Source organism: Neltuma alba, unplaced genomic scaffold (genome assembly GCF_004799145.2).
Source record: "Neltuma alba isolate B1F8T4 unplaced genomic scaffold, ASM479914v2 tig00004756_pilon, whole genome shotgun sequence".
Classification (NCBI taxonomy): Eukaryota; Viridiplantae; Streptophyta; class Magnoliopsida; order Fabales; family Fabaceae; genus Neltuma; species Neltuma alba.
The window spans coordinates 1-12999 of NW_021633850.1; the positions used below are offsets into that span (position 1 = coordinate 1).

Here is a 12999-nt window from a genome sequence, read left to right on the forward strand (position 1 = left end):
CTACACACTTTGCTCTGGACACTATTCTCTCTTCTCATTCGTTCATCGCACACTTTGCCTTTGTCCATACGCGATTTCAATCGCTGATCTTTGGCTTTCCGGCTTTCTCTGCTCTGTCGGGATTAGTGCTGTGTCTTTGTTCCTTCTCCGACGATTTTGACCTCCTCCGTGTTGGTGTTGATCATCGAAAATGCATTCTAGTCCTTTGCTTCTTGAGGAACCTATTAGGATGTCATCCGTCCTCGAGCCATCCAAGCCTGTGAGCAAGAATTTTTTTCTCCTCTTTTTCAATCAGTCTAGTTGCTTTTTCAATTTTGCTGTCTTATTTTTGTGGAAAAAGTAGTTTCCACTGTACTGATCCTCCCTGCGAAGTCTTAAGCGATGTGGATCCTCAGGAGTGATCATGATTTGGTAAACAGTTTTGTTACTAGCAGTGATCACACTGTTGCGATGAGGGTGTAGCCTCGGATACTAGATTGCTTTTTGTATCTGAGAAATTTAGATGGCAAAGACTGTAGAGGATTAGTGTTCTCTGTCCTGTTTGTATTCTAGTTGATTGGGATTGAGTTACAATGTGATCGCAAATGTTCTAGTTACACATTCCAGGTTGGAAATGCTCATTCATTTTCCCCACGTTGCTTTTGGTGCAGCAAAAGAATTAGTATTTGGGTACATTGGATATTGGACAGAGAGTTTCAGGCTATAGAAAAACTATTTGTTATATATGCTAACTTCCTAGTGGATATTGGCACTTGTTAATCGAAAATTTCAGTTTTTGCTAATTTTGATTTTGATCAAACTGCTTCGAACTGCAGAGTTTCTTTCCAGCTATGACAAAAATTGTTGGAACTCTTGGTCAGAAGTCACGATCAGTTGATACAATTGCCCGCTGCCTTGATGCTGGAATGTCTGGTATTCTCCCATTGGAAACTTTGATTGTCGATCATCTTGATTTGAAAAATAGATAGTAGCTGTTTCTTGTCCCTCTGATGACACTATCTCTTCTCTTTTAGCCAACGACAATGAGTTTGGGAATTTTAGTATTGCTGTATTTTCATAAAGCAGCTCAGTCAGTTAGAATTAATTGAAGAGAAAATATTCCAGGAAGCGATTGTCTTCTGAAGTGTCTTACGCTTTTTAAATGGAATTTCAAATCATGACTTAACCGTTTGTATATTGCTGCCATTCTTTTGATTGTTCATAGTGGCGTTATATTGTCTACAGTCAGTGTCTCAGTCATCTTTTTATCATCTTATTCTTGTTTCTTACGTATGCTAGTGGCAAGGTTTGATTTCTCCTGGGGTGATCGGGAGTACCACCAAGAGACATTGGAAAATTTAAAGGCTGCTATCAAGAGTACCAAGAAACTCTGTGCGGTAAAATGCGATAATTTGTGAACAGAAAAAACATGCCATAATTTGCATGTTTATTATGTTGCTTTTGGCTGCTAGTATCTGTCAAAATGCATAAACTTGCATTCATTCATATGAGATATTTTTATTTTATCTGTAGTTTATAATCTCTTTCAAGTATCTTCCTTAATGTTTATTTTATTAAAAATATTGTCAGAGGCCAATATCTTTGAATAGTCATAATATTAAATATTGAAAGCATAAAGGGCTTCCAGCAAACCGCGATATTGAAGATTTTGGATTTTCCTACACGTGATGGACTTCATTTTACCCTCTTTTATCTTAAATAAGTATTAATCTTATTTCTTGTTTAAATGCTAATTGTCTTTTAATGTACTATACTACTATTTGCTATTGGACACGGATGCTCGGTCTGAACTTTTATCCTTTCCTGCTTCAATCTGCATTTTTTCCTATCTATACTCGCAAATGAATTTTAATAGTTCTAAATGTTTTCATAAATGAGAATAATATTGTGATAGATGAGACTGCTTATTCTTATACTAATTGCAAATCCAACATTATTTATCCTTAATCACGCTACTGTAATAAACAGAAATCGTTTCATTTCTTAAGCCTTTGGTGCTGGCTTTCTATGATCCTTATCTTATCCTTTATATCAAAAGCTGTCAAAACCGAACTTCTCTTAGAAACACCCTAGGGCATGTAAAAGCAAAATATGAAAACTACGATTTTATGTAGGGCCCATAATATCTTAAAAATAAAGTATATTCACAAAGCTGGAAGTAGTGGTGGCATGAAGTTAATAAACAAGGCATTGTATTTTAACAAGGCACACACTTGCACGGTAAGTTTTACTCTTAGCTGTGGTTTGAAGCTTATTTGAAGCACTTTTAGTGTGAAAAAGTTTAAGGTCTGTTGTAAGTAAAATTGCATGACGGTAATATTTTGTGCTTAAATGTATAATTTGATAACCACATTTTTTCTCAGTCTAGTCGTGTATTAATCTATCCTTTTATCTTACTTTTGTCAGTTGTCCCAGCTCTATTGCTTCGCATAGATCCAATGATTTTAAAGGAAAGGAATGATGGCATAAATGTCATTTTAAAAATGCCAAATATCTATGCCCTTTCCTCAAATTTTCCTAATGTAATTGAACATTAGTAAAGTGACTGGCTTATTCCATCATATCGAGTATGAGAAAGGAAGTTAAGATACGCAGCACCTCTGACTCCTTATAAATGTAAACTTAATCACACATGATATATTGAACAAATCAGTGATCATTATGGTATCTCAGCATCTACTATTAGACGCACATTCCATAAATGCAAATACCTTCTGACAGTTATACAAATTTTGGTTCAACTACAGGTTATGCTTGATACTGTGGGTCCAGAACTGCTAGTGAATAAAACTGAACGCCCTGTTTCCCTTCAAGCAGAGACTTTGGTTGTGTTAACCCCGGATCAAAACAAAGAAGCGACATCAAATCTCTTACCAGTTAATTTCAATGGGCTATCAAAGGTCAACATAGCTTTTACATGCAAATCATATTCATTTTTTGTAAAAATTTCTGATGATTTATTTGTTGATATCTGCCTACTTTTAATCATGGTCACCTCATGGTAATTGTCTTCTGAAATAGTTCTAATTTGCTTGATTTTCATGGTGACTTTTCGTTACTTACTGATTATGCTGACTATTTTTTCCCTTTTGTTGATTGGCTTGCTTACACCATCTTAAGAACTATTAAGAATTTAGGAATCCGCACATTAATAATAGAGTTATCCTAACAAGAGGTGTTAAGAAAATAGAACTGCGTTGTAGGTTGAGGAGGTAATTACTTTCAGTTCATCAGTTTAAACCAGCTAGGTACATGTTGGCAGCCAAAAATGTAAGTCAAGGGAATTTTTATTGCCTTATTTTCTTGTATTTATACCTCTTGTTCTTCATAACTCTCTAAAGTCATCATCAGAGCTTGTATTACAATTTTATTAGATTTAGATTTATATTTATAATTTTATTTCATTTGATAGTATGGTCAAGGAGTCTTTGAGCTTTGTCCAAACTAAATCCTGACCAGGATGATCATAAGGGCGCATTCCCTCACATTCATGTAGTACATTTTGGCCCTGTTTGGTACTTGGGTCTCAATTTTGATGGTTGGGAGTGGGAATGGGATTGGGTGTGAAAGTGGGAGTGGGAGTGGGAGTGGGATTGAGCTTTAAAATTATGTTTGGTTTGGAGTAATATTTGGAGGGAATGACTACATTAATTTTATTTTTAAATTAAGTATAAATTGTAAAATTACTATAACAGCCTTGTTATTAAGAAAGCCCTTGTTATTTGGATGGAAGAGAAGGAACTTTGGTCTAAAAAAATCCCCCTATAGTATTCTCTAATCTCACCTATATGGGTTTGCCCAATCCCAAATAACAAGCAATTCCTCCTACCAAACACTATTTTGGTAGACTTTTCCGATCCCAATCGCAATTCCTACCTCTGCTTCATACCAAACAAGCCCTTAGGGTTGTATTCTTGTTGGTCCAATTTTATTTGTGTTATTTGCATTGTAGTTAGAATCCCACGATTCGCGATTCGAATCGTGTGATTCGAGACAAAATAGACAATAAAAGATACAAATCTCTCACTGTATCTTTTTGTGGCCTAAATCGTGCGATTCACACTAGAATTGTGTGATTCACACTAAAATCATGCGATTCAAGCAATGTTGAGTTGTGCTGGATTTGACCCAACACGTTAAAAAACCTTTTCGATGTTTATTTTTTCTGATTTTTTTTTTGGTTATTTATAGGAGGCAATCTGTCCTATAAATACTTCCTAATGCACTTATCACTTTCAGCTTATCAAATATCAATCAAAACCCTAACTTTTTATTCCCTAATTGATTTTGGGGACTATTTGTCATTGAAATTTGATATATATTGGCTTTTTTTTCTTTAAATTTTTTGTGAGGTGTATAGAACCTAATATCTACAAACTTTTGATGTTCTCTTCTATAAAATTACCTATATGTCATCTTTAATAATTGTTCATGAATCCTACGATTCATAATAAGTTTCAATTCAAGATTCGAAAAATAAGCTTTCTGATTCACAATTTGTATCCCAATTTGATAACCTTGGTTATTTGTGTTTTGTCCTTAAATTCTATACATCATGGTTTTCTCATAACTGAGGTGTCCATACTCCTGCAGGCAGTGAAACCGGGTGACACTATTTTTATTGGTCAGTACCTCTTTACAGGAAGTGAAACAACATCTGTATGGCTTGAGGTAACGCAATGTTTGATGCCTGGAATTTTTCATGCTTTGTGCAGATATTTGTGCTAATCATATTTCACTCATTGTTTTGAGTACTGTTCTGGCTACTTAACTATACGAGTTATGAAAGCCTGAAGAAAGGATGTGATTATATATAGCCCATATCAATGTCTGAATATTTGATGTGGGCATATATTTCATGTGTGTGATCTGTAACCACTCATTAAATTCACCGACGCCAAAAATATTAAGGGGGGAAAAAATGCAATCATGGTCTTTACATATTTTCCTCTGATATTTAAATTCAAAGACCTTATAGACTTTCAATGATTCAATGACACCAAATTGGTTTTTGCATCCTTGAAATCTACCGTTCTAACAGTTTGACCCAATGAATTGTGCATGTGCGTGTGCAATCCACTAATGTACAATACATTCAATACAGCATATCAATGAAGATGGTAGTTTATAAAAATTGATGAAGAAAATAGGACAAATTATATTACTGATGGCAAATTTCATTAATGCCTGTGATGGAAGTGAGATTTTTCTTCTTCCTCTGTGTGTATTCAGAATTTTAAGTTTTATTTGATTATTACTAGTATTGAGGTCTCGGGGCATCAGTGGGATAAAAAAATATTTTTAGAGTTTTATGATCTTATGTGATGATAGTTTTTTATCGCTTCATGGTGGCTTTTCTTTTTTATCCTTTTATTTTATTTTATCTTGTTTGTATCTGAATGGTTTCTTATCTTTAACGGATGTAGTTATTAGTATTTTAGTTCTGGTTGGATCAATGTTTCTCTAGGATTGCATGTAGAACATATTTAATTCTTTGGATTATGGTTTTGCTTGAAATATCATTGGTAGATTTGGCAATTAAGCCTTGCCTTTTGTTTCACGTTTTTCTATACTATGTTCATTCTTTCTCATTCTTATTTCTCCTGATTTCTTTTCCCTCTTTATCTGTAAATTTGATTTGAAAGTAAGTCTTTTATGCTGTGTGAGCTAATTGAGTTATGACTCACCTGTTTATGTGAAGTTAGACCTTCCATGTCAGCAATATTCGAAAAAGAGACAACTTTGCTGATTCTCAATGTCAGAGTTCTTCTGTATTTTTGTGGTCACAGTTTTGCATTTACAATGTAGGTCACTGAGGTGCATGGTGATGATGTCACTTGTCTCATAAAAAATTCCGCTACACTGGCTGGGACGTTGTATACTTTACATGTCTCTCAGATTCGTATTGACCTTCCTACACTTACTGATAAGGACAAGGAGGTAAATACATGGTTACGCATCAGAACCTTGTTATTGAACGGGGTTGTGTTTGTTTTCTACTTTTACTTCTTGAGAAAGAATGGTCAAATTTTTTATGATTTCTTTCTTATGGTGGGAATTTGGGTTGAGATTGGATCAAAATTGGTTGTGGAACTAATAGGTCTGTTCTTTTAGATTGATTAATAGAAAAAAAAAAAAGGAACTTTCAATAAAAAATGTTTTGCAATTGTAAAGCTTTAATGTATGTGTATAGACTAAAGATGAGTATATTCTCGCTTGCCGAAATTACAAGATTACGGTTGATTCATCCTACCCCTGTTAGTTTCATGCATGTAAAGTACCTGTTTGTTACTTTCTTGTAGCTCACCGAATCTAATTATTATTTTGGACATATAATTCATCAACTCAGGTTATAAGCACATGGGGTCTTCAGAACAACATAGACTTCCTTTCACTGTCATACACTCGGCATGCTGAAGATATTCGTCATGTAAGAGCTATTCCAGATAGCTTTTCTCCATTTTCCTGACATATGATATTGAATGATTTCCTCCCAGCACTCGTGCTTACAGTTTTAATTTTGAGTTTGTGATCTTCCTTAGCTGGAAAACAACTTTGACTACGTAAATTGTTTTTCAACTTATTTTTTAATCAAGGTATTGGATATATCTGTATTTTCAATTTTGCAGGCCCGTGAATTTCTCTCCAAACTTGGTGACCTGAAACAGGCACAAATTTTTGCAAAGATCGAGAATATTGAGGTGAATTCCAAAATCCATGCAAGTTGCAACTATACACTCTGGTTACAAAAATAAGCAGAGAATTTCCTACATGGCTCACTTTTTGATGAGGCTATCATCTTATTGTGATAGGCTAGTTGTAGGGAATGATGATGAGAATATGAGAGACAATGCAAGTAAATTGTTTGAGCTTGCCTACTATGCTTGATTGTGATTTTTAATTGCATATTCCCCTGGTAAATTGCCACAGGGATTGATGCATTTTGATGAGATATTGAGAGAAGCAGATGGTATCATTGTCTCTCGTGGAAATTTGGGGGTAGATCTCCCACCTGAGAAGGTCAGCCTATGCTTTTGAACACAAAATGCTAATTTATGCATGACTTGCTTCTTTGGAGATTTTACATGCTAGTTATGAACTGTTATGTCATATTGATAGATTTTCTTCTTCGGTCTAACATTATATTATTAACTATACGCTCGCATATGTCTCCTACAATTTTTCAGGTGTTTTTATTCCAAAAAGCTGCTATCTATAAGTGCAACGTGGCTGGAAAGCCTGCTGTTGTTACACGTGTTGTGGATACTATGACTGACAATTTAAGACCTACTCGTGCTGAAGCAACTGATGTTGCCAATGCAGTCCTGGATGGTGAATTTTACTATTATGACTTCAAATGTGCTTTCGTTTTTCTTTGTTTTATTTGTTTGTTATATTTTAGTGAATCCTGCTTGATATGTGTGTGTGTGTGTGTGTGATGCAAGCTGCTCTGAATACGGACCATAAAACAGTAGAGGAAGCGCAAGAGCAATGAAACTGAATAACACGGGGGTTTTGATATTGGATAATCAAAACTGGATCGGCATTACGAGGAACACAGCACTGGTTCTGAGCTCTCTCAAAATACGAATAAAATCTCTGAAAATAAGACAGCAAGCCACAGCAAGGTCTCTTGCTGATATTTGAGGCCCTAATGACTAGTAAAAGTACCCAAAAGTGATGCTCAGAGTCCCCAATAATAGCTATAGAAACTCTATGGTCAGCCTACTTTCCTTTCTCCAAAATTGTAGGGTTCTCCAAGTCAATGCTCTAAAGGCGTTCTTCCTTTTTCATGTATCCCCTTAGGTTTCCTTTTGTATGTTTGACCGGCACAAACTACTCTAATTTGGTGAAACTCTTTGATGTATTCTGATTTTGGGCATTGTACATGTGCATGTTTCTATTGAGGCTTGTCAAGTCAAGATCTGTGTTGTTACGTGATGCACCTTTCTTGTATAACTTTGTTATCCATTTCTTGATGGGTCAGGAAGTGATGCAATTCTTCTTGGGGCTGAGACACTGCGAGGATTGTACCCTGTAGAGACAATTTCTACTGTTGGAAAAATCTGTGCAGAGGTAGGTTTATACTCTAGTTGTGACTGACATTCCTGCCTCAAGTCTCTCACATTCATATTTTTGGTGAGTTCTTCAGAGGAGAAGTCTTCGCTTCATGGATAATTTATAACGTTTAAGTATGTCTTTTATTGGATGGGTTGCTACTTATTCTAGGAGCGCATTATTTATAAATTACGGCTTCTTCGTTGTTCTGATGCATTTTAACATCTTTTATAAAGTCCAGTCTTCATTGATTTTCAAATATGCTGTGTCTCTGGCTTATGTACATTAAGACGCTGAACGTAGCCTGGCCTTTTGTTCACGGTCCTTTTGCTGATGGATGTATTTTATTAATGTATGGTATCTCTGAAAGTGTCGAGACACTAGCTTTCTTCTCTCTACAACCTTCACCTTCTCATAAGATGAAAAACGTTAACTGAAATTAGTCAACTGTTATGTGTAGGCGGAGAAAGTTTTTAATCAGGATTTGTATTTCAAGAAGACTGTCAAATATGTGGGGGAGCCAATGAGTCATTTGGAATCAATAACTTCCTCTGCGGTACATTTCTCTGATGACTGTATTCTTGATTTCCTGGTTTTTAGTTCTTTTTTCCTTACTATCATCATGCTAGTTTCTTTCCCAAAGAGATTTGAGTGTACCAAGTTTTGGGAAGTTCTTCATATGTGCTGTAACATGCAGGTTCGCGCGGCCATAAAGGTCAAGGCCTCTGTTATTATTTGTTTCACTTCATCTGGAAGAGCAGCAAGGTTTCTTTTTAACATCTTTCCATCTCCATTTCCCTTTTTGTTCATAAATTTACCATTTTTGTGGTTACCAATGCAAATTCATGTGCATCTGCTCAAAGTACTGATTTCTTCTGTTGGTATCTTTTGTTCAGTTCATGTTGATATCAACAGCCATGTGCTTACATTATTCTTTTTTGTTCTGTAGGTTGATTGCGAAGTACAGACCAACCATGCCTGTAATATCTGTTGTCATTCCTCAACTGAAAACAAATCAACTCCGATGGACTTTCACTGGTGCATTTGAGGTATATCATTAACATTACTTATGCATTTGTTGTTTCATTAAAATTTAATTTTGTGGTAGATTGGGGCTAGTGATTTGTTGCAAGAAATTTAATCCTGATGATGGCCACCAATTTATGTCAGCTTGATTAAGTGTCGTGTGTCAAGTCAGTCTTGTCAGGTGCCTGCATGATTATATTTATCTGTGATGTTGTTGCTATCAGAAGTTGGAGATACTTGCTTGCCTAATAGTACAGCCAGTCTGAAGTTACTTCTAGTGAACTTGAAGAACTTTTATTACTCCTTTAGTCCTAAATATAAGGCCCATTTTGTAGTATAAACACTACAAAATGAGTTTTATATTTAGGACGAGAGGAGTATTATTATTTTGGCTTCTACTATAATTAAGTTCAAAATACTATAAAATGGGTCTTATATTTAAGACCAAAGGAGTATTATTATTTCGGCTTCTACCATAATTAAGTTCAAGATAATCAGTCTATAAACATTTTAATCACAAGTTGTCGTCTTTCTTGGCAATTGGCAAGCATATTTGAATTTCTGGTACTGAAATCAAGCTCTCGTGCATTTTTAACTTCCATTGAAAAATTGTTATGATATGTTCAGGGAGGAAATCACACCAACTTACTTGATTTGGAGAAGGATTTTACCGACCTCCCTAGAATTTTAGAAACATACACATGCTCAGCTGACTAGGAGAGGTCTGTGTAAAATTTTCATATACCAAGGGAAGTCTGTATGTGTTTTGAAAACAAAGATGAAATTTCTGTAATATCCATAAAAACAAAGGACCCAAAATAGGGGGAAGGAGAAATCCAAAATGAGTGTCTCTAACTTGAAATGCTTTTGAATTTGGCTAAACTTCTCAGTGTTTATAATTAAAAAGACGTTGTGAGGCCCTGGAGTTGACTTTTAGTTGTTTTGATTTCTTAGTCATCTAGCGAGAAATGACTGAAGTTAAATATTGATAAAACAAAAATATTTGGGCGTTAGCATTCATTGCTGTGTCAAGAAATATTTGCTTTGCAGTCTTACTTGATAATGAAGATGAAGAAAAATTGGTTCTCTTTTTTTGTATATACGTGTGTGTGTGTCTTGTTCATGTTATCCATCAGCATGTTTTTATTTCTAATCCTTTTATTTATTGTCCAATGGCAGGCAAGGCAATCACTTATTGTTAGAGGTCTTTTCCCAATGCTGGCGGATCCACGTCATCCAGTAAGACCTATTAAATATTACTTGGTTTACCTTTGGTCTGTTTGAGTAACATGACAGTGTTCAAAGTGGGAAATAGTATTTCATGTTAGGTTTGATGCTTGCTTCTCTGAAGGTCATCATTTTAATTTACATGTCTGAAGTGCACCTTGGATCACACTTGTCCACAATATGGATTGTTTTAGTATTTTATTTAGGGGCATTGATCAGTTTACGAAAAGTCACTCGACAAGCAGTTAAACATTTCTTTTTTGGTTTGAGGGGACGGGGGGCTAACAGCTATCTGCTATCTGGTATTATCGACTAAGTCAAATTTGTTGGGCCCCTAATGATAGGTAGCTCTGTCATTATGCCTTTCATAATGGATAAGCGATGAACCTAAAACCTTATTTACGTAGGTAGCAAGTCCTTTCCACTTCATCTAGCTACCATCTGTAGAGGTTAACAAAAGTGGTTGATGGCCTAGACTTATAGCCATTTGGTTGGTGAACTGTTTCAAAACATGAAACCATTTTTTTCCCTGCATAATCTGCTAGTTATAATTTTCCTTTAGTTGATAGACGCAAAGTTATGGGGTCTCCACAGTCATGGGTGCTTTCGGCTAAATTCAAGTTGGCAATCAAAACTAACAATGTTGCAGAATGAATGCGTGCGGATCTTAAGTCATAACTGATCTGCTTATATTCCATTGTCCTGGGATGTCTCTTTGCTTCTCTAATCTGCTTGCCAATGCAAATCTTTTTGACCAAATACAAAACGAAATAGGTTTCATCCACTGCCCACATCTATCTATTCCAATGGAAAGTAATTTTCATTTGATGGCTTAAGTCAGGACTTGATATAATGTGGTTTGCTAAGGTGACATGTTGGTGCTTATCTTCCAAATTCACTGTTCTCTTCCATTGTGGTCCCTTCCTGTTCTCTTGAGCCTTCCTTCTTAATCGGTAATTCTACCATCATTATGAACTAGATGCAGCGCTGAAATTAACCAATTTGATCATTTTTTTAACTCGTATTTGAGGATGGCTTGATGTGGAACTAAAATAAGGATATTGAGATCAGCAATAGGTGCATTTAATAACCTCCTTTAAGAAGTTCAGTGGTAAAAGCCTAATTCCACGAGGATAGTTATGGGAGTGCCAGCTTCTAGTCCGCATTTGAAGTGCATGTCTGAATGTGGGCCCAATGGTTCAGGAGGGGAGAATTGTATGACTGGTTTTGGCAGGGGATGAGAGACGCGTGGCAGTTAATGCAAGGGGTTTGGGGAACCAGACATGTTAACAGGGTTACAGGTAATAAGCAGAGCTGCAGGAATGGAAGTAGGGCAGGAAATATTTGGATAGATTTTTAGTTGACACTAACTTCTCCATTTGTTTGAAGGTTGCTTTCTAGTTTTGTGTTCATCCTCTGGTTTAGCTGAATAGTTCTCTAACATTAGATTTTCTGATTTTCACCATTAATCTCAATCCACAGTTCTTGATTCACATATCTTATACTCTGTTTTCTTGCGTTTCTATTCTCTCACTTGGGTATTTATCAGATAATCAACCTAAATATTGTAGCTTAAGTTCCAAATAATCATAGTTCAGGTCAAGAGTCCTCTATTGGGATAATGTATCCTGAGATCCAAAAAATGATATTGAAATTTCCAATATACCGATAAAGCCTTAATCGTCCATTAGAAAGACTAAACCCAAATTACACATGCCCCCTAAATTTCAGATAGATGTTAACTTTTTGCCTTGTCTCGCTGGTGCGGGCACTGTTTCACATATTTGTATTTACCATAATGTAAGATATATAAAACAGGAGCTCAGTATGACACCTGCGTTATAGACAATGTGGCTCCTCAAATGATGCATGAACAATTCAGAATTCGTCATGTTGTATCTGTGCTAATCTTGTTTCATGTGTCTGTTTCGATATCTATGCTTCCTGGATCATCATCATCATCATCATTTCATACTGCATCGTTACCTATGCAAAAATTGAAAATAGATGTAATACCCTTGCCTTGTCTTGTTGGTGCAGGCTGAGTCTACTAGTGCAACAAATGAATCAATTTTGAAGGTTGCATTAGATCATGGCAAGGCCTTTGGCATCATTAAGCCCCATGACCGAGTTGTTGTTTGCCAGAAAGTAGGTGACTCTTCAGTTGTGAAGATTATTGAGCTTGAAGATTAGAACTTTTACGTCGTACTGAAGGTTCGATTATAAAATTCCTTACATAGCTTTTTGGGCTTTAGAATTTTCTCGTGCACCGGTAACATTGAAGGACCACGTTTCATAATAAGGAAAAGGTACACATCGAAGTTTTGTATCATAACGTTGGTCATACCATTTTGCTGAAATGAGTAATGTAATTCCACTGCTGTTTGCTGAATCAGTTGTTTGTAATTAAGCTTGTATTACCCCCGACGGGCTTCCAATATTGCAAACTGGAGTATACCACCTGAGACATCTCTTGTTATGCTCCTTTTTTTTTTTGTGATTAAATTTTAGGTGGGTATTTGGGGTCACCCCAAACTAAGGGTAGGGTGCCTGCCAATCCAGCACCTGGGACGTTTTACGTGCCTCGCCTGGGTACGGCATGCCTTCCCAAGTGCCACGACAGGAAATCAAACCCTTTTCCTGCTTGGTGAAAGTAAGCGATATTTACCGTTCTGCCCACGATGAGTT

General features: G+C 36.0%; 1 protein-coding gene across 1 annotated transcript; it reads left to right on the forward strand.

Moving 5' to 3' along the window:
• Nucleotides 1-71: 71 nt before the first annotated feature.
• Nucleotides 72-12771, forward strand: LOC114745700 (pyruvate kinase 1, cytosolic). The gene is made up of 16 exons (XM_028933863.1): nt 72-259; nt 816-912; nt 1279-1376; nt 2748-2900; nt 4594-4671; nt 5809-5940; nt 6350-6430; nt 6630-6701; nt 6931-7020; nt 7188-7332; nt 7988-8076; nt 8519-8614; nt 8756-8823; nt 9008-9107; nt 10264-10323; nt 12352-12771. The coding sequence occupies exons 1-16, from the start codon at nt 191-193 to the stop codon at nt 12502-12504; spliced, it is 1581 nt and encodes a 526-aa protein (XP_028789696.1). The 5' UTR covers nt 72-190; the 3' UTR covers nt 12505-12771.
• Nucleotides 12772-12999: the final 228 nt, after the last annotated feature.

Excerpts from the sequence above, each read along its gene's own strand:
- LOC114745700 (XM_028933863.1), top strand. The coding sequence starts at position 191 with ATGCATTCTAGTCCTTTGCTTCTTGAGGAACCTATTAGGATGTCATCC. Across the intron at positions 8,077-8,518 it reads TTGGAAAAATCTGTGCAGAG|GCGGAGAAAGTTTTTAATCA; the intron begins GTAGGTTTATAC and ends TGTTATGTGTAG. Across the intron at positions 8,824-9,007 it reads TCATCTGGAAGAGCAGCAAG|GTTGATTGCGAAGTACAGAC; the intron begins GTTTCTTTTTAA and ends TTTGTTCTGTAG.